We start from the raw sequence: 20,166 nt of genomic DNA, 5'->3' as shown, positions 1-20,166 counted from the left end.
CTCCTTATTTGCTGCTTATTAATAGTTTACAAGGTAGTTGTTAAGTTTAGGGTATTGGGTAGGATTAGGGATGTCATGCGTTATATGTACTTTATAAGCACTAATAAACAGCCAATATGTTAATAATAGACATGCTAATAAGCAAGATATTGGTGTGAATTGGACCCTATACTAAGGTGTAACCCATGGTTTTGTTTTTATTTATTTCATTGCCATATATATATATATATATAAACAGCGGACATTCTAGTTAATAGTGAGAAATGGTCCATAAACTAAGTTACATTATTCCAATTTATAATATTGTCAATGTCAATGTTAAACAAACCAAACATTAAACGAGTCAACAAATTATAATCATATATATATATATAATTTATTTACACATTTTTCTATTTACATCTCTTTGAAAACATAATTCTGTACACAGCTATTTAATTCAAGAACATTTCACTCACACCTCTTTTAAAATCCATTCTGACGTTTCTGTAGTTTGAAGTGAAGAAACTAAGTCAAGAATCTTGGTATCCAGAAAATCTGCCAGCACACACGTAGCTCGTACAGTAACCCCATGTTGTTCAGGCACTGAATGTCAGTTACAGCAAGTTCCTTCAATTCTACGACCTATCAAACAAGCTGCTGAATTCACACGGTTTTTGCAGGAGTAAATGTTGTCAAGGCAAATGTTCGGCTTTGCCCCGTCCTAAATGATCATGAATGTAAAATAAATATGTGATGTCATCAATTTCGAGTTAGGCACAACTTAGGCTCATGTAAACAATATATAGTAAAAAAAAAAGCGGATTCATAGAATATATATTGTAATGAAGGGAGTAAAATAGACTTATCAAGTGCAGTTTCACTCATGTTTAGTTGTATGAACTGGCACACAAATGTAAAAGCCTGATGACATGATTGAAGCAGCGCACAGTTCAAATATTGACAAAATGTCAATCCCTAAACACATCTATTAATGACAGCATTGTACAGTCAGTACGGATTATTAAATCAATATCAAAATGAGACTTCAAAATGACAGGGCCATAAGCAAAAGAGAACGCAAAAAGTTGAATCAGTTCTTCAGCTTGCATCTCCAGCTGCCTTTGTTCACCGAACCTCAGCCAAAATAAGGCAGATTTTATTGACTCCATTGCAAAGCCTCATGGACACTGTTCAGAGACTAAATAAACACCCCACAATTTCTGGCCACTGCCTGAGGTAGACCAATGTTAGATTAAGTGTTCGTAGGAGCTGTTTAAGCCAAACGATCTTACTGCGAATGTTTATAAACCATGTTTTCTGAGTGATGTCTTGTTATTGCCATGAATCAACTGGGCAAGCATCCATCCTACTGCCGCTGTTACTTCTTCCTAGAATCCTGTTGTCTAAATTAACTTTGCCGCAAAAACAAAAATAAACATAATAATAATAATTCTTGCAAACGGTTGTGATTCAACTGAAAAAGAAAAGCATGAGAAACAAAGATTGAATTTAGTGTATTTCACGAGTGCATGATTTTGACATCCGGGTGATTTTGGCATTCGGAGTGCTAAGATTAGTAGAAATGAGGAAAAAATTCCAGGAACCGCTGCAGACCAGATTCCCACTTCCATAAAAATGTCACGTTTCAGTTCAGTAGGGCTCGTCATATTCAGTGATCGTGCTGGGCGAAGCCTCATCTTTTGTAATGGTTAGGAGCGTCGGCAAAGGCAAACTTCAGCCGGTAAGCTTCAGCTAGGAGAACGCTTACTTCCTCGTTTCCCCAGTGCATTGTGGGTAGATTCTGCAGCAGAATCATCAGACCCTGTGGAGGATAAAGAGATTTTGTTAAAAAGGATTGCACGTACAAACACAAAAACAATATACATTGTCTAATCAACTAGAGGGTAGGTAGTCTGAAAAAGTAAATGACTAATTGTCGTGTTAATGAAGCCCTGTATTACTAGGCTGGGTCACAAACAGTGAGCATGTATGTTTCTTAGCAGGGCTTTGATTCGATTTTGTTTCACATGCTTGCGATTCGACTCAATTTAGATCACGATTCCATTTAAATCGCTAACTATTTATTTGGACATATAGCCAGTCAGGTAGAGTGCATGAAATGCATGAAATAGGTAGAGTGCATGAAATGTACAGAAATATTTATTTATTTATTTATTTTTTACATGAAAAATCTCAATAAATGCTGCAAACCATTCAGTAAACCATTCAGTTGGGTGGTACATATATTACTGATTTGTAAACAAACTTTTAAATTGCACATAAGACTTTTATAGAAAAAAAGATAAACAAGATCTAATACATTTTTAATTATGTAATTATGCTTTTACTTCAGTTTGTTGTTGACATATAACCATTTAAATGGGGGATGTCATGATTTGTTTTCAGGATAAATAATGAATATGTAATAAAGTGCATGCATAATTAGTAAAACGATCCTTTCTAGAGTTCACTTTTCCATTGAAAGTCATTGATTATATGGCAATTGAAGGGTTTTCTGAAATAAATGTAACGTTATGTGAGATTGTTTACATGATGATATATCGACATCTTTCTGGGATTGAAACACAGACCGAACGATTACATGCATGAAACATTTCTGTAAAGCAGTAAAGAATTGCATTTATTTCAGGGTTGCCAGGTTTTCACAACAAAACCCGCCCAATTGGTACTCAAAACTAGCCCAGTCGTGTTTCGAGTGGGGTCCCCGATAAAAATTACTTTCCTGGGTATAAAATACAAAAATTTGCATTTTAGGGGCTAAATATCACATTATTGGGGTTGCTTCAACCTACGGACATAAAAAACAACCCGTGGAAACAGTGTCGAAGTAGCCCAATTCTGCTGGAAGACCGCAGACTTGGCAACACTGAACCACATACCTTCGCTTTGCCTGAAAGAGTCTTGCTTGGCGCTTGGCAGACAAGAGAAGGCATCTTTCCAACCGAATTGTTTATTTCTTTTTCTTCAGCGGGGTCAAGCCATGCTATCACAAAGCACCACCGTATCTCTCCAAATTATTATAACTTTCAATCACAGATTCTTCAACTGCTCAATCTTAAGTGTAGGATGGAGAGAGTGAGCTGCCTGTCAAGCTGTGTGTTCAGGACCTTGCCGGTGGAAGCCCATTTCTCTTAGATATAGAAGGCCAAGTCTAATTCACTCAAGGCGGCATCAGGCAGCAAAAGCAGGCCTCAGAGTCAATGACTGCATTACAGCGGCTTAGAGCCTCAATCTCCCAGCCTAATTCACCTATCCTGCTGGCCCTGATGAAGGAGAAGGAGAACACTTAATACTCCATCACAGTGGGGTACAAGGGGGATGGATGGAAGCGAGAAAGGTAAAAGAGAAGGATATAAAAATATATATATATATAATAAAGAAAGCATCAAAGTTCTGCAAACATCTGATTGTTAATAAGCCAAATCCTGATTTGATCATTTATTCTAGAACTAACAAGCATCTCAACTGATTACACTTAAAACTGCCATTCTCTCCACATTTGGTATGAAAGTAATGAAAACAAACATAGATGAAAGTCACCTGACATGTCTCATACGCAGTGCATGCTGCACAGAAGAGCTGCGGTGTCTCAGATTCTTGTGTTCAGACACAACAACTCCAGAAATTCAAGCCACAACTCTTTAAGGCTCCAATACATCAGTGAAAAAAACATACGTGTGAAGAAGATTGCTTCTAGCTAGACAAGCTTGATTTCCCATGTCACTGCATACTGGAACATGATTTGTAAGCCAATGCAAATGAGTGTTGCATTCTCAGTGTCGCAAGTGGCATTAGGTGACAAATTAAACTAAACCGCCTTCTTTGGTTCTGTCTTTAGCACAGACAATTAGACTAAGATTACAAAGCAGGGTAATAACAACATTGTTTTTATTACAAAAGTGTTGATTAGACTTTCGTTTACCCCTCGTATGTATGATTCAAAGACTATGTAAACAAAGCTGAGTATATAATTCCCTGTGCAACTTCACAAACACATGATTGAGGAATTTTATGAAATGTTACGAGTCGGGGGACAACACCAAAGGACAACAAACAATAATCTTCAAGTAGAGCTCTGATGCGTGCTTATTTAATACGAGTATTACAATGCACAGTTGTGAATATGATTACCGAAGAATCCTGAAAGCTGCTCTGCTTTCACAATAGCAGTTCTACACAGGCATGCTTTAAGATGATGCTTTAAGAATCTTTAAAATACCTCCAATCCAATGAGATTTTCTGCATACCGTCCATGTTTTCAAGGCAACATTTATGAAATGAATGATGCACTTGCGCAATTGTTTTATGGTATCTGATTATTTTAAGCACAGTATAACATTCTATACTGACACTGCTATCAGTAACTATAGCCACCAGTTATATTTAAAATGAAATCATCCATGTAATAGTCAAATCAAATACTAATCAACACTGTTATCAAGGTCTTTTTTTTTCTTGACAAATTACTATATTATAGCTAATTACTTCGTAATGAGCCAAGCCACATAATTGGAAATAAATGAGTGATATAAAGTATATAGCCAACCAATGTGATTGACTGGGTACTGTTAATTTTCATTTCAACAAACACGACCTAGCCTGAGGATTCTGTTATCTCAGAGTAAGAAGTTACAGGATGATGTGCCAAAAATGTGATTTCGGAAGCAATGCTACAGGGAATGACTTTGCTAGCAAAGAAAAGTGCTTAATGTTATACAACCACACTCAAGAGAGTATTTAAATCTCTAAGTCTGAACATTTCCTTCCACAACCACATATTGCACTCCAACAGGTAACAGCAGATTCAATTTTTTTGTTAAATGTCAACAGACTCTTCATAAGCTAGGATTTGTCTCTCCAATATTTTGTTTTAAGTATCCATGTTCTCTTTGAATTCAAGTAGATTGTTTAAAGGAAAAGAGTGAGAGCATGTAACATTTGATGATGAATTATATCCCTGAAGATCAGTCTAAGATGGTGTAGGTGTAAGTCCAAGACCTTTGGTCTTTGAGGAGTAATCTACCTTTTCCCAGCCACTGAGTATCTGAACACTAACAAATGTGTTTTAAAGAAACAGACCGGGATTTGATGAATTAAATAATGCAGTGCACACATCAAAACAGTTGTCAACTATACTTTAAACAAATCCATCCATGTAATACCCAAATCTCTTAATCAGAATGCTCAGCACATCCTAGTTTTAAGCAAATAACTAGATAAGGACTCTAATTACTTGAAATGAGCCAAGCCGAATAATTGGATATAAATGAAGCATCTAATGATCTCCACAGCCAACTAACATAATTGATGCAGGACTGTTAATTTTTGTTGCATTTAGGGACTTTTCCTCTGGAGCATGTAGATGGAAGAAACACTGTTAGTTATGAGATGCAATAACAACACTGCCAATAGCCATCATTACAGTCAATATGAAATGGATTTCACAACCCTTTTTTTCATGTTCATCACATAAGAATGCCGGCTTCGGTGTCAGCATCTCGCGAATGCGCATTGAAGATTGACACGGAAGAGAAGAAACTGTTGAATAAAGTTGTTATTTTTGTTTTCTTTGCAAACAAAAAAGTATTCTCGTAACTTCCTAAAGCCAAGTCACCTTTATTAGAATAACGCTTTATACAATACTGTGCCAAAGCATCTTTACACTGTCAAACAAGAAAATATTCATTTTAAGCCAAACTTATAACTACGGTTGAACCACTGATGTCGCATGGACTATTTCAACAATGTCCGTACTGTCAATGCAGGGTCAGAAAGCTCTCGTATTTCATCAAAAATATCTATATTTGTGTTTCCAAGATGAACAAAGGTCTTACAGGTTTGGAATGACATGAGGTTGAGTAATTAATGACAGAATTTTCATTTTTTTGTGTGAACTATCAATTTAACAGAGGCTACGTTTATGCAACTGGGTTCAGAAAACTGTCATCTATTAAAGAAATCAGTTTGAATCCAATATTGACATTAAGAATGGTTTTACATGCATTTTAAACCATGTTTTCATAGTGTTTGTACGATCTTAATAGTTAAAACGGCGGCCAGATGCATTAATAATCTTCCGTAGTGCTGTTGCATTGCAAAAAATATCTGGATAGCATTTTGAGAATCACGCAAGGTTTCGCTTTCAAAATGGAACGGAATATTTTTGTTGAAATAAACTGACGGTTGGTTAGTCAGACAGGTAGCCTCATCTAAAGTGACTTATATTGCATTTCCAACAGAAACAGTCCCTCTGGAGGACCCCAGGGTTAAGTGTATTGCTCCGGGGGTCAGCGATACTGGTGAATCCTAGTAATTCTCCAGGTTCACAAATAGTCCCTTTCCATTACTAGACCAGATCTACTGAAACATCGCAAAGGCAACACCAACACCGTCTATGACACCATACATTACATAGAAGAGTATATTAATAAACTGGAACCAATTTGAATCAAGTCACACTGTGCAACTGGACATCAATAATAAATACCATGCAGCACCAAAAGCGATGGACATAGGGTGTGCAGTAACGCTAGTTTAAAAGGTTGGCCTAATTTTTAAAGCATACAGACAGTATTAGTGGTTCAAAAGTTATTAAAGATTTAAGAACAACAGATTTTTTTTGGCCGCGGCTGTCTCAGTCTTTGAGGGTTAAGGGAATATTCTTCATAGGCGCCATTTATCTCTACGCACCCTGAGACATTTTGATTGTTCTCTCCTGTTTCAGCTTATCTTGGGTGATGATATAATGTTGTTTGCTAACGGACATGAAGGATCCCACAGGATTGTTTTCTAACCTAACAGCATTTAAGCCAAACAGATAATCATAGGCAAAGAGTTGCAATCGTGCATTTTGATGCAGACGTTTCGGACTGGCACATTAACGATGCCTCACTACTGCCTGCTGTTGGCAAACAACTTTGGCATAGCAGAGACTGAATACTATATACAAGCCACTGGTCAGGGAATGCTTGCCACCATGGATTATGCCGAATGGAGACATTTAGCCCCTCATCTTCTCGCTGATCCCTCCTGAATTTGTAAGAATCGATCATGGGCTCAAGAACAGCTAATGTAGTCACTCCATCAAACGGCTAAGTCTCGGATTTGGAGCGTTTGATCCCTGTGTTTTAAACACTTGTGAGACTAACCGGTAGAGAGGTGGTGATTGATTGCGAGGAACTTTATAAACAGCTTTGTTTATCAAGGCTCCTGCAAGACAGAGAAGCGATAGGTTGAGTCTCGGCATTTGGGTGCACGTGGAAGGAGCAGAGCTGTAATTACTTCCAGGATATTAAGTCCTCCATGCTTTTCCTCATCTCTTTTTGGATAAATTTTCCCTGCCTCTCGTTGAGCGAGCTTCCTGCAGCAGTGACACTCTATCATTAAACTGTATTAAAGCACATTTACAGGAAAGGAGGGTTGCTGTTCATTCGGGACCTGCGCGTATGACGATTAATCATTACCGGTGGGTCTCCTCCAGAAGCTCTAGTGTGGACAAAATTACAAGTTCTCTGACGAATGTGCTAGGTTTTCGATTAATCAGGAAGAGTTAATTTCATCTAATCCTTCAATGAGACTGTCCTAATAGAGTCAACACTATAACTCAGTTGCTAGATGGCAAGGAAAATATCTGCTCTACTATAAATCTCAAGAGATGGGTTTTCCTAAAATTGCATGCAAATTCCTTACTGACTAACTGTGTAATCTTACACCCACAAAAACTAATAATGAACTTGCTGAGGCCCCCCAAGAGAGATGAAGTTTTGACAGACACTAAAAAGTCCACAAACAATTAGATAAGTGAATCACACTTCATTACAGCTTGCTGTAAACTGTTTAAATCCAATATGCATGTAAAATGGGAAGTTATTTGAAAAAGTGCTTGACATTTGCACTGCCGAGCAGCAGCAGATAGATTACAAGGCAGGCATATTTTTTATTTATTTGTTCTTGCTAATGAAACTAAGCTGTGAAAACCCAGAACTGTTAAGACTAGCATCATGACCATTTGCTCATTAACATTTATGTACAAGCACATTTTAGTATTTAGTATTCATTTAGTATTTTTAGAGGGAGGTCATTCATAAGAAGTTGATAATACATAGAATTATTGATATCACCTATAAAACTTCTATCTCAAATTGAAAACACTTAAGTCATTTTTAGGATGTCATTCTCAAAGAATGCAAAAAATGTGGGAAACCTGTTTTAATCTAACTTAAATTAGTCTTTTTATTTCAACACCGGAAGTGGAGCAGATATGAGACATTTCCCCTTTTAAGGTTCAGTACTAAAACCCTTGAATCTTAATTCTCAAACAAAAACGTATATGTAACTGGTACTTGACTTGCATTCCACTAACAAATATGGTGTACTAAAACTAATTTGGCACAGTAAATTAGCTTCTGTCACTCTAGCACTGGAATCTCAGTGATGTACACACTCAAGAACACACGTTTAAAAGCTCTATTAGCTCAGAAGTATGAGCGGTAAGCCAATCAGCCACATGCCCCTAAGAAGCCGCACAACAAATTAAGACTTTGTCTGCTTGCAGTTATTCACACAGACAGAGAATCTATTTAGTTTCGGGTGTTTGAACCACCTGAGGTGGAAAGAGACAAAACATTAGGAGCTGATAGTTGCTGCTTTTTAATTTAGCAGCATAATGAACGTAACAGGTATGAACCACTCGGCTTCCCCTCGGAGTTCTTTGCCATTTCTTTTACTTTTATTTATTCAGTCAATTTCGAAGGACTTGAGGAAAGCGAGGATGAAATATTCTTTGCATTTGTTCCATTCAGAGAGGAGTTAGTGAAAATATCCAGGGCAAATTAAAGTTTAAGACCTGTTGCAAAGAGAAATAGATTTATTTTTTATTTTCTAAGGAAAAGATGCTTGTCCATGCCAATACTCAAAGACAATATATTAGTGTTTTTCCATATTAGGTTCCAAAAAATATTAAGCAGCACTGTTTCCAGCATTGGTAATAAATCAGAATATTAGAATGAGATTTGAAGGACACTGAAGACTGTAATAAAGTGTAGTGACTGAAAAAAAAAAAATCAGCTTTCCAACCACAGGAATAAATGATAAATTAGGTTTAAAACCTCATTATTTTCTGTGGAGACTCAAATAAGTTGGGGTGGAAGTGGAAAATACAACCAGAAACTACAGGGTTGCAATTACATAGAACAGTTGGGCAAAATAGATTGTTGCAATTTTAAGTTAAGTGTGAATAAAGCTTAGAAATAACCAAAGGATAATATAGATATTGTCCATGTTCATGTAGATCACAAGCTGTTAATATGCACAACTAATAAAGCCAGTATAAAGGTGTTCATCATATAGAGGGAAGAAGCTCATTTCATGGACAGCATAATATACAGCCCCCTTTTAATTAAGCCTCACATTTGCATATGGTGGAAATAATAATTATACATAGCTCCATGTTTTCAGCTTCATGTGTTGTAGAGATTGCAGCGGTCTGCCCTGGAGTCTTGCACTAAGGCTTCAGCGGGTACTTGTGCAGTCAACGCTCTTCCAAATATAGCACACACACACACATATTAAAGTGCTGCTTTGTGATTCATCTAGCTCCTGTTCTGCTTTAAACTCCATTTAAATCAACCCATTAAAACTCCAAAGTGGAAGATTGATTTCTCCGATTCCTCCTTCCATCCAGGCATAAACGTGTTATCTTAGCTCACACCCGACTGCGTCTCAGCGGTTAGAGAGGACTCTATGAACTGCCATGTTAAATCTTTGAGACACAAGTAAGACTACAAAACTTAATAGCTACATATCTACAAAATCTAAGGTTTAACTCCAAATATCCTATATGAAGAAGGCAATCCCAGAATGCTTCCAGTAAGTGAGAAAATAAATGTCACTGGGGTCCGGAAAAGTTATGTAGCCTGAGTTTGATCAATTCCAATCAAGAGTTTGACAGAAATATTGTCAAATAGAAACATTTGTATTCATGTTTTTTTTGTATTAAGACACATTTCTCTTGCCTTTGATTTTTATTTTTGCTTGCTTTCTGGGATGAGGTATTTTAGGGGGCAGTATAATCATGCTTTTGTTAGGAGAAAACCAACGATGCCTTTGTTATATAGTCATTGTAATTTGATAAGGGACTGCTGAAATAATTATTTAGGTTATTTAGAGATAAAAGACTATATATTTTTCTATTCTATTAGACATTTGAGACAACGGGGCTCCAAAAAGCAAAACAAAATCCCATTAATAAACAGAGTAATTTGGCAATCACAGACAAAAGAGGGAAGAGGTTCTCGGGCCGTTAGCTGCACCAAAGGATTTCTCATTACGTAATAAACAAACCCCTAATAGGAGCTCATTTGCTGCATATTGCCTTCACTAAATGGCATCAGGGGTTGACATTTGGTGGTCTGTAACCTGCAGCGGTACTCCGCAGGGAAGATGCAGGCAGCTCACATAGCCAATGTTCAACTGCACATGGCTTCGCCTCTCTTTCATTCAGATCTTTAACGGCCTCGATGTGATTTTAAGTATGAAAAAACAGAAGTCATTAGTATCGGCAGTACCATGCAGTGAATACGAGGAGCTTAGAGCACAGATAGCAGCAGCCATTATGCCTCCACGCTCACTTACCCAAGCATTAGAGCTTCTCTTCAAAACACACCAATGTCCAATTTATTTATTTTTTCCCTCTTTTTTTGCCTCAAAATAACTATTTTGTTGAGTGCAGAGTCTTAACAGGAGCATTTAATTCTCAAGTGTAGAACTGATGCAGTAGACACTGATATTTATGAATAACATGGAGTACAAACCATGGGGTGAAAGTTTAGCTAGTTAGCATGGTCCAATAAGCAGATGCTGGCAGAAGCTGTAACAACAGTATAATGGGGGCAAAAATGAGCTTTATCCATTATGAATACTGTGGATTTTGCTAAACATCATTTTTTATATGCAACAAATTTAAAATACATTCCTGTTTTAAAGTGGATTAGATTAGGGTGTCATTCTCAGCTTAGGTAAACCTACATTTTTTTTTATTTAGTTCTGTGAGGCATTTCATGCGTGCAACTACTATGAAGTATAAATTATATACCACAAACTAATCCATTTGCACCAATTTTTTAACTGCAAGAAACATGTTTGGAAGTTGAACATGCACATAGCAAAAAGAAATTAAGATGACAACCAGACAATAGCCCAGACACTAAAAAAGGCAGATGTTGCATGAACCAAATAACATAAAAATCATGCACCAATATCTTTTCTAATTTCTCATTAAGAGCGGTTTCTGTTTCCCAACCCTACCTAACATTATGAGGGGTGAAGGAAGGGTAAAAGTGGGTCAGATTGGTTCATACAGCAGGTTTCCATGAGGGTGCTGTGATATAGTCCTTTTAACCTTTACTCTGTCCCAGTAAAGATTTCCCCCCTGCTTCAATACTGATTAATTGCCCTCCTGCCAAGAATAGAAGCCATTACAAATGCCCTGAAATACCAGGGGGTCAGACAAAAGTCACACCTACTCCCTCTTCTAAAACATTTAAAAAACCTGCATGGATATCTACATAATTTAGACTTTTATGTTTAAAAGGTATAATTCATGCAAAAATGTCCAATTCTGGTCATTATGTTCTCATTCTCACCCAATTTCAAACTTGTAAAACTGATTTCTATGGAATACAAAAAGAAGAAAATCCAAGCCGTTCTTCTTCATACAATCAAAGTAAGCTCCTAAAATGATTTGATCTTACTTGCATTTGAGAAAACTGGTCCAGCAGTATGCATCTCACCAGCTTTGAAGTCAATAACAATTGGTCTTGAGACAGAACCAATAAAGTTTGATTTTATTGATGTTTAACCTGATGAAGTGTTTTGACATTTGACGGTATGCGAGAACAAATAGCATTTCACTAAATTGAAGAGGAAGATTTTTGTTGGCAATAATGATTAACAATTATACAATTGCATGATTTCAGGAGACACCCAATATCCATATGGGACTTATGTTTATGATAAGGTTTGAAGTCATCCTTGGCAGACTATGAATCACAGTAAACATCTCATTTTGTGTTTGAATGTTCATTTTGGGTGAACAATTCCTTTAAATAAACATTATTTAACGAGAGCAAAAAATGTATTATGAATAATGTTTAATTAAGGATTTATTCAATTTCTGATTTCTTCATTTTCAAAAGCCATCGAGTCTTATGCTCGTTAAGAAAGCCTTCGTTAGCAGGCTCATGTTAATGTTCAGTCTCTCTCAAAATCCGTTCCATACAGTCTCGCTGCATGGAAGATATTCTTGAAAAAATCACTACAAATGATCCGCCCATCAATCCATTTCTTTTCAGTTTGCGTTCCCCTTAAAAACTGTGTATACAACTCTTGAGAAAATATGGGGTGTTAATTATTTCTTGAAAGCCTGTCCCAATGAGGTGTTTAGAAAGACATATGAAGGGCTAAATGGAGAGAGAGAAAGAGAAAGCCAGAGGCCATCTTTAAGACACATACTGTGAACTCCTGCAATCCTGCTGCTATGAAAGACCAGTGTCTCAAAAGTAAAGACTAATTTTCACAGTTTGATATGCTGGGATAGAATCATAACTCACTCCCGTAACGCACTGAATGGAGACTTATTTAATTCTTCACATCGAGTCTTTCCTTCAATCTCAATCTCTCCCGCTGAATCAAAATTATCTTCATAAGTAGGATCAAATTCATAAGATATTTTCATACTTAACCTTGTTTTTTAGAGAGCCTTCCATTGCCTCGATTCTATGACAATATGTACATGAATATTTATTTTAGGTGTTAAAGGCATTTTTTTTTAAGCTACTACTATACTATAGCACTGCCTTACTATTCAAAGATTTTTGTGTTTATTTGAGTACGTGTGGAAACATTGGCTTAACCAACGTTAACCAACCATTTTTAAAACAAATTCCTCATATTATGCAAGGTTTGGATTAGTGAACCCCAGAATTGTGTATTGAATAACTATTTGTTCGAATGAGAGTTGACTCATTTGGAGCACATAGGGAGTTGCTACCTATGTAGAGCCTTTTAAGTCAGATTTCCTTAGAAGGCATCTGCCCATGCTAACCAATTATTTTAAGAGCAGCCTTCCCTGCTTCTACCTTTTAAAACAGGCAAGAAGCAGCAAGGAATTGTATGGGAACTGTTTGTCTAGGGCAGCTTGACCTGAACAGATTGCAATGGAGGGGGTGAAATCGTAGGAGCAAAGTCATCTTCTTCACCACAGATCTCCCACAACACCACTGTACCTCTTACTTGTCTGGACTGTCAGGACGGTCATGCAGGGCACAATAGGGTATCGCTTATCAACGGTCATGTGTGTGAAAACAGACCAGCAAAGAAGGCAAGGAATATAGAGTAAAAACAAAAGGAAGTGGAGAAAAAATAGGAGAAATAATCTCTCTGCTGACACATGGCACAGACGGGTAAAGATGAAGGCCCGGGGCTGTTGTCTGAATGCCAAACAGCAGCCGTGTGCTGCAGAGCTGGTGCGAGGGATAATTCTGAATCACTGGGCACTGTAAACACAATAAATCAACCGCCCCGCAACACACTGCTGATACACACCACTGACTCGCTGCATATTCAACAACACACACACACAGCAGTCTATTCCCTCCACAGAGACGCAAGTTTAAAGAGAAGGCAGAGATTTATAAAGAAAAATAGTAGTATTCAGATTCACTCTGCATTGTGACTGCTTTTCAAACCTGTAAAATTGCGCAATTCTGACTCAAGAAGAATTTTTGAAAGACCAAGTTAAAAGTAGGATATGACTTGAAGGAACCGACTGAATGGTGGAAAGTGGGTCTTCGATTACCCGAATGGAAGCTTACATATGTAAACGTTGTAATTCCACTGGTTCATTTAAAAGAAATGACTCAAAAGAACGATTAATTTACTGATCCGTTTTTCTGATGGTCACTGATGGACTCAATTATTAAATCATTGTGGTTTCAGATTTTTCAAAAATGCAACTTTTGTGTTCCACAGAAGAAGTAGAAGAAGAAGAAGAAAAATAATATTTATTCATTCATTCAATTATAGTCATTTATCATTTAATTGTTTAATTATTACATTTAATCATATAATCATTTATAATAATAATTCAAGCAATTTATATACCGTATTTTTCGGACTATAAGTCGCACCTAAGTATAAGTCGCGTCAGTCCAAAGATACGTCATGACAAGGAAAAAAAACATATAAGTCGCACTGGACTATAAGTCGCATTTATTTAGAACCAAGAGAAAACATTACCGTTTCCAGCCGCGAGAGGGCGCTCTATGTCTTCAGTGTAGACTACAGGAGAACTGAGCAGCATAGAGTGCCCTCTGGAGGCTGTAGACGGTAATGTTTTCTCTTGGTTCATTTCTCTCAGTTCATGTCAAATTAATTTTGATAAATAAGTCACACCTGACTATAAGTCGCAGGACCAGCCAAACTATGAAAAAAAGTGCGACTTATAGCCTGGAAAATACGGTACTTGTTTTAGTCATTTATATTACTGTTTTTATATTCTTTTTCCATTGTTGTTTAGTTGTGTGGTTTCCAGGTATGGTTGTCTTCATTAATAAGAGATACAAGGGAAAATGTATAGAGATTCAAGGTTTTAGGGATGTTCTTGTGAAGCAGTTTGCTATAACACTACTTGTATTTTTGTCCGTCAGATAAAGTCTGAGCACTGAAACAACTGTAACTATGATTATTCAATTAACTCTGCTGCTATTTTAGCATCATTACGTTATCTCCTGCTTCTATTGTTCTCTGGATTTGCTCAGTCAAATTCTTGGCTGATAGAAGACTTTCTGTTAATGCATTTTGAGTATTAGATACTTTTGCTGACCAGACATTCTGTTACCAGACAAAACCGATATTTTCTGACAGGACGTGGCATCAAGGGCTGGATCTGATATTTCTGGCATGGAGGCATGCTCTAACATAACTAATAATTAAGTAAGCAGTTACTGTTTAATTCATCATCGAAAAGTGTAAACTTTATTATTACCCAGTCATATATATAAAAAATGGCTACAGTACATCCGAATTTACCTGCATACATACAGTATACTAAATACATAGTATACTGTATACATCATACAGAATACAGCATACTAGGGCTGGGCGATATGGAGCAAAAAATATATCTCGATATATTTTGCTGTATCTCGATATACGATATATATCTCAATATCTTTACAACCCCCCAAAAACGACTGCTAAAACAAATATGCCAAATATTACGTTTAGGGGCCCTATTTTTTTCTTCACAATATTTTTTATTGTTACCTAATTCTGTGTTTTAGCATGTGTAATTATTTAAATGCATAAAAACAACTTAATTAGTTCAAAAAAATTCTTAAAATAGCCTTATGTGAAATGTTCTTTCCCTTCAGAAATTCTGTGTATTTACATTTATCTGGTTATAAAATGAAGGCATAAAACATTCATTTTATTTATCTTTTAATTATTTAAAATTAAGCAAACTTTATTATTTGGTAAACTAGGGGGATTTACTATTAAAAATAAAACATGGAAGAAATGTTGTGTGATTATTCCTTAAAAAATTTGGTTCGTTTCATTTTAATAGTAGTAGTAACTGCTGAACAATAGTAATAGATTTCTGGCAAATACTTTTATTTTGACGGGTTTTCCTTTACAGTTCTGTGTATCTGATACTACAGTCTACGATGTGATATATGACGCTAGTTTTACTCAAATCATACTGTCAAATGCTCATAAAGTGCAGATCTTGAGATGTTTTCTTCATGTGTTCACGTCCTCATTTAGTGAGAGGAAAGACGCTAAAATCACGCGCGCTTCCATGTGTGTAAGATGAAGACGTGCTTCTGCGCCATTCATTAACACAGACACGCAGAACGTGCAGGATTCATATTTATATAGACTTTTCCGGCTTAATATTTGCAGATATTAGTCCATATCGCGATTCGATGTAAGCGCAATGACCTACTTTTGATTAATTCATTCAAAATTTGACAATTTCCGTGACATATCACATTAAACTGTAAATTCCGTTTTTATGACTGGAATCCGCGATTCCGTCCGCGTTTTCTGCATCGCAGAAATCATATGGCCCTACAGTAGACATCCGCCTGCTGTTCACGCGATGCCTTAAAACCGAAGTATCTCCATATAATGGAGCCAGTTGTCCTTTTTTGAGACTTTTTTTTTTAGTTCTGTACACGCGAGGGGAGGGGGCACAAAATCAAGGAGGCGAGTGGGCGGGGGCGAGCACAGCACAGAGAAGGCAAACAAGCAAAGTGACGGAATCAGAATGAAATATAAACAATATATCGATATATACGATATGTCAAAATCCATATCGTGTTTAAAAAATATCTCGATATATTTTAAATATCGAGATATCGCCCACCCCTACAGCATACACATGTAGGGCAGTGAATAGTTGAATATTATCAGAATAAGTCTGTCAGACCTGTACTTGTGTCCTTAAAACAGATATGTTAATAACAGTTTGTGAGTTGTTTCCAGGAGTGAAAACCACATTTTATAACCAAACTCACACCTGTAAATTCTCAGGACACACAACCGCATTCTCGTAAAAACCCACACTGTTTGAACGGAACTTGACAACTAGTTGTCTTTCACGTCATAAAGTGTGAGAGCGGCTGTAATGGTTGAGGACAGGATGAGGAAAAGAAAGACGGAAATCCAGTAAGAGAAGTGGGACTTTAGATTATATAAGCAAACTCATATTTTACTTCTAATGACATGTCTGCTCTCTCTAAGCCTCCATACTTAAACCCCTTACCACTCAATCACAGTGTGAGAGAGGACAGGAAATAGAAGAGTCTCAAAGGGACAGCACAATGTCACCTTTACAGCAGCTGCTGTTGTCATCACACAAATGCAGGCGCACTGACCTCTCGACCCCGTAAGTTAATGAGGAAGGAGGGGGCTCACGCAAGGACTACACATACTGCGGCTCAGGGACCGCACAAAACAACACTAGAAAGTATCTTACCTGGAAATCTTTTTCCTCTAGTATCTCTTTCCTCCATCGCACCAGGAAAGCAGCGCACACGTACAAATGGAAATGAGAGAATCCTTCAGGCTCTGCCTGTGAACATAGAGAAGAGAGTAACAATGTAGTTACGAATAAAGGAGTTATATTGATTTGAATTTTGACATTTGCATTATGACCTCACAATTATGAGCCCGTTAACATATGACCATCCACATTTGCCTACCAGCTGGGTTCAATAAGAAAAAATACATTGACATTAACTGTGCACTGAATAAATTAATATGATATTAATAAGATAACCCAAGGTCTCCTGAAATTGGGTTCAGCACCTGGGGTTCATGAGGGAACTGCTGGGGATTCATAAATTGGACAGATTATCACAAAAAAAAAAAATATATATATTTATATATATATATTTTTTTTTTATATATATAAAATAATAATAATAAATAAATTAAATAATTTTTAAATACATTTGATGTAAATAAGTTGATGAAATAATTAAAAAAAAATATTTGAAAAATATTACTTTTTATGCTTTGCTTCTGTAATTTTTGTTGTGTAAAGTTAAGTTACATCAAATATACTCAGATTTGCATTAGTATTTTGGCTGTTTAATTCATTTTTACATGCTTTTGCAGTGTCTTTCCCCCACTCTGTTTAACTGTACATCGACTGAAATGGCCAGTTCACAATTTCTATGCACATAAATTATATATATATATATATTATTATATTATTATTATTATACATATATATATCTATCTATCTATCTATCTATCTATCTATCTATATATATATATATATATATATATATATATATATTTATTTAAACATTGATTAACTGTGGTAGCTTTGGATGGTCTTAAAGGTACACTAGCTAAAAAAATTCCGATTTTTTTTGCCCCCATGTGACCTGTATCTGATCTTTTCATGACAGTCTGAACGACACAGATCCGATCTTTTCAAATGTGACCCAGGCCACCTGGGTATGTGGTCCTGAATCCGAGACGTATCCGATCTTTTGAAATGCGACCTCCGTCTGAACGGACACATGTATCCGACCCGTACGTCATTGATACGCTACAAACTTCATAATTCTGCGTTGAAGTAGGCGGGAATGAGAAGATAAACAACAACAAAGTTGAGTACTCTTTTGTGCATGCGGGTCACTTCTGGGTCATTTCACGTTCACACAGGAGATCGCAAAAGGTCGCATTTAATTGGAAATGTGAACGGCCTTGCAAAAAAATCTTTTTTTTTCAAAAAATCGGAATTGAGCATTAAGCCCTGCAGTGTGAATGTAGCCTAAGTGTTAAGTGGGTAACACTTTTAAAATAGGGAACCCATGTTTATTATCACCTAAGAGTTTTACCTCATTAAAATCCTAATTTGCTGCTTGCTGACAGCAGGGTATTTGTTTGTAGACTGTATTATGGTCATGTGGAACAATTAGGGCTGTAGTACTCGAGTCCGGTCTTGGACTCGAGTCCGGACTCGAGACATTTTTCTGTCGTCTTGGACTTGTCTTGGACTCGTTGAATTTGCACTCGGACTTGTCTCGGACTTGGCCATTGGACTCGCCAAGTCTTCTAGTTGGTCTCGACCGAGTCCAGCAAAAAAATAAAATAAAAAATTTCTCCTTCAAAACAAAACCACATTTGCATGATGTCGCGACTGAAAACGTGTGGAAAACGCTAGGTGCGCCGCTCTCCTTATTTCCAAAGCACTCTGTAGCCTGCGCTTGCGCTCCAGTGGCGTCTGCTGTTGCTGGGCAACCATGACCCGCTCTCCATGATGACGCAGAAGTTTCAGCAAAGAATAAATGGAATTCCAGCACTTAAAATCACTTGCAGTAGCTCTGCTAATAGATTTATTTAAAAAATGGCTATCCTTGTACAACTATGATCATCTGTTTCTCCATCTTGCCTTAGCTTTCAGTATTGTTCCGGGAAAGGATGTGCATGACCAGTGGTGCACTTACTGCGACCTGAAAAGTTTAGATGTTTCTAATTTAATTTTCTACCTGTTAGATTGTGTTTTATTTACGTCTACACCTAGATAGCCTTTTTTTAATCAATAAACGCGTATTAATGTATAGCCTTATGCAACAATTACATATGTAAATATTAAAACAAATTTTTTTAAACTTTATATATGACATTACATATTTACATTTTCATGTAACAGCCAGTATTTGTATCTGTAACAATCACAAAATTTTTCCTATCTGCATTCGGATACAACATCGTAGAGTTACTTGATAAGACTGTTATGACTTTTTATATATTTTTTCGTAGTTATCACTGAACAAGTATGTCGTGTTAAACTGAAATAATTATTAATTTCTAAAATAATATTTATCATGCAAGCAGAGAGATGTCATGACAAACGTTTAGTGATCATTTGAACACGACTGAATCCATTCAATGCACACATTCTCATTACGCAGAACACTTTGAGCGAGTCTTAATGTTAATGAACTTCACTAAACAGATGTGTGTGTTCCGCGCAAACCAGCAAAAGGTAAAGATGCAAACATGTAGGACAAGTAGACAATGTATCCGTATCGAAGCTGATTATTAGCCTACTCTTGAGAGAGAACTGATTTGGTTTTTGAGAGACTGAGACGCGCAGCGCGGCTGTTTGATTAGTGAGCGCGCTGTGCTTATTCCATTCATTCGTATCATGGTAGCCTAAGCTTTCAATATTTGCCTTTTAAATATATACAAATAATATAACGTGTAGCTATGATGTATTATTATAGGTAAAATTACTCTTGCAACGCTCTGATTTCTGAGAGATAAACAGAGAGGCGACAACAATGCGGTGTTTGATTTGCGCTCTTTTCACTCATAAAGTTTACATTCATTCACTTCTGGCGCTGATCCCCTGGCTCACCTGTTATCTAGCAAACACCAGACTCTGTCAGCTTTAGCCGAGCATTCAGGCAGAATTATTCCTTGAGCGTTATTCGTTTTTTAAGCCATTATCCGTGCCATTCCGAATAAGGTATTCGGCTTCAGGCACAACCATATAACATATTTTATTTTTACATGCAACATAGATAAGGTCATATAGTAACAGCTCCACGCAATATTGTAAATCTAAAATTCACG

The 20,166-nt window shown here is 36.7% G+C and overlaps 1 protein-coding gene across 3 annotated transcripts in view; it reads right to left on the bottom strand.

Moving 5' to 3' along the window:
• Positions 1–357: 357 nt before the first annotated feature.
• Positions 358–20,166, bottom strand: part of LOC127972257 (TBC1 domain family member 22A-like) — a 129,940-nt gene continuing 110,131 nt past the window's right edge. For all 3 annotated transcript variants that reach the window (XM_052575630.1, XM_052575621.1, XM_052575641.1), the window contains 2 exons: positions 17,045–17,140; positions 358–1,804 (listed from right to left, as the gene is read on the bottom strand). In XM_052575630.1, coding sequence (XP_052431590.1) covers positions 1,676–1,804; positions 17,045–17,140 — 225 coding nt within the window. In that variant the 3' untranslated portion in view covers positions 358–1,675. The remainder of the gene's footprint in view (positions 1,805–17,044; positions 17,141–20,166) is intronic.

This window comes from Carassius gibelio, chromosome A4 (assembly GCF_023724105.1).
Source record: "Carassius gibelio isolate Cgi1373 ecotype wild population from Czech Republic chromosome A4, carGib1.2-hapl.c, whole genome shotgun sequence".
In the NCBI taxonomy this organism is placed as follows: domain Eukaryota; kingdom Metazoa; phylum Chordata; class Actinopteri; order Cypriniformes; family Cyprinidae; genus Carassius; species Carassius gibelio.
This window is presented reverse-complemented; position numbering and strand designations above follow the sequence as displayed.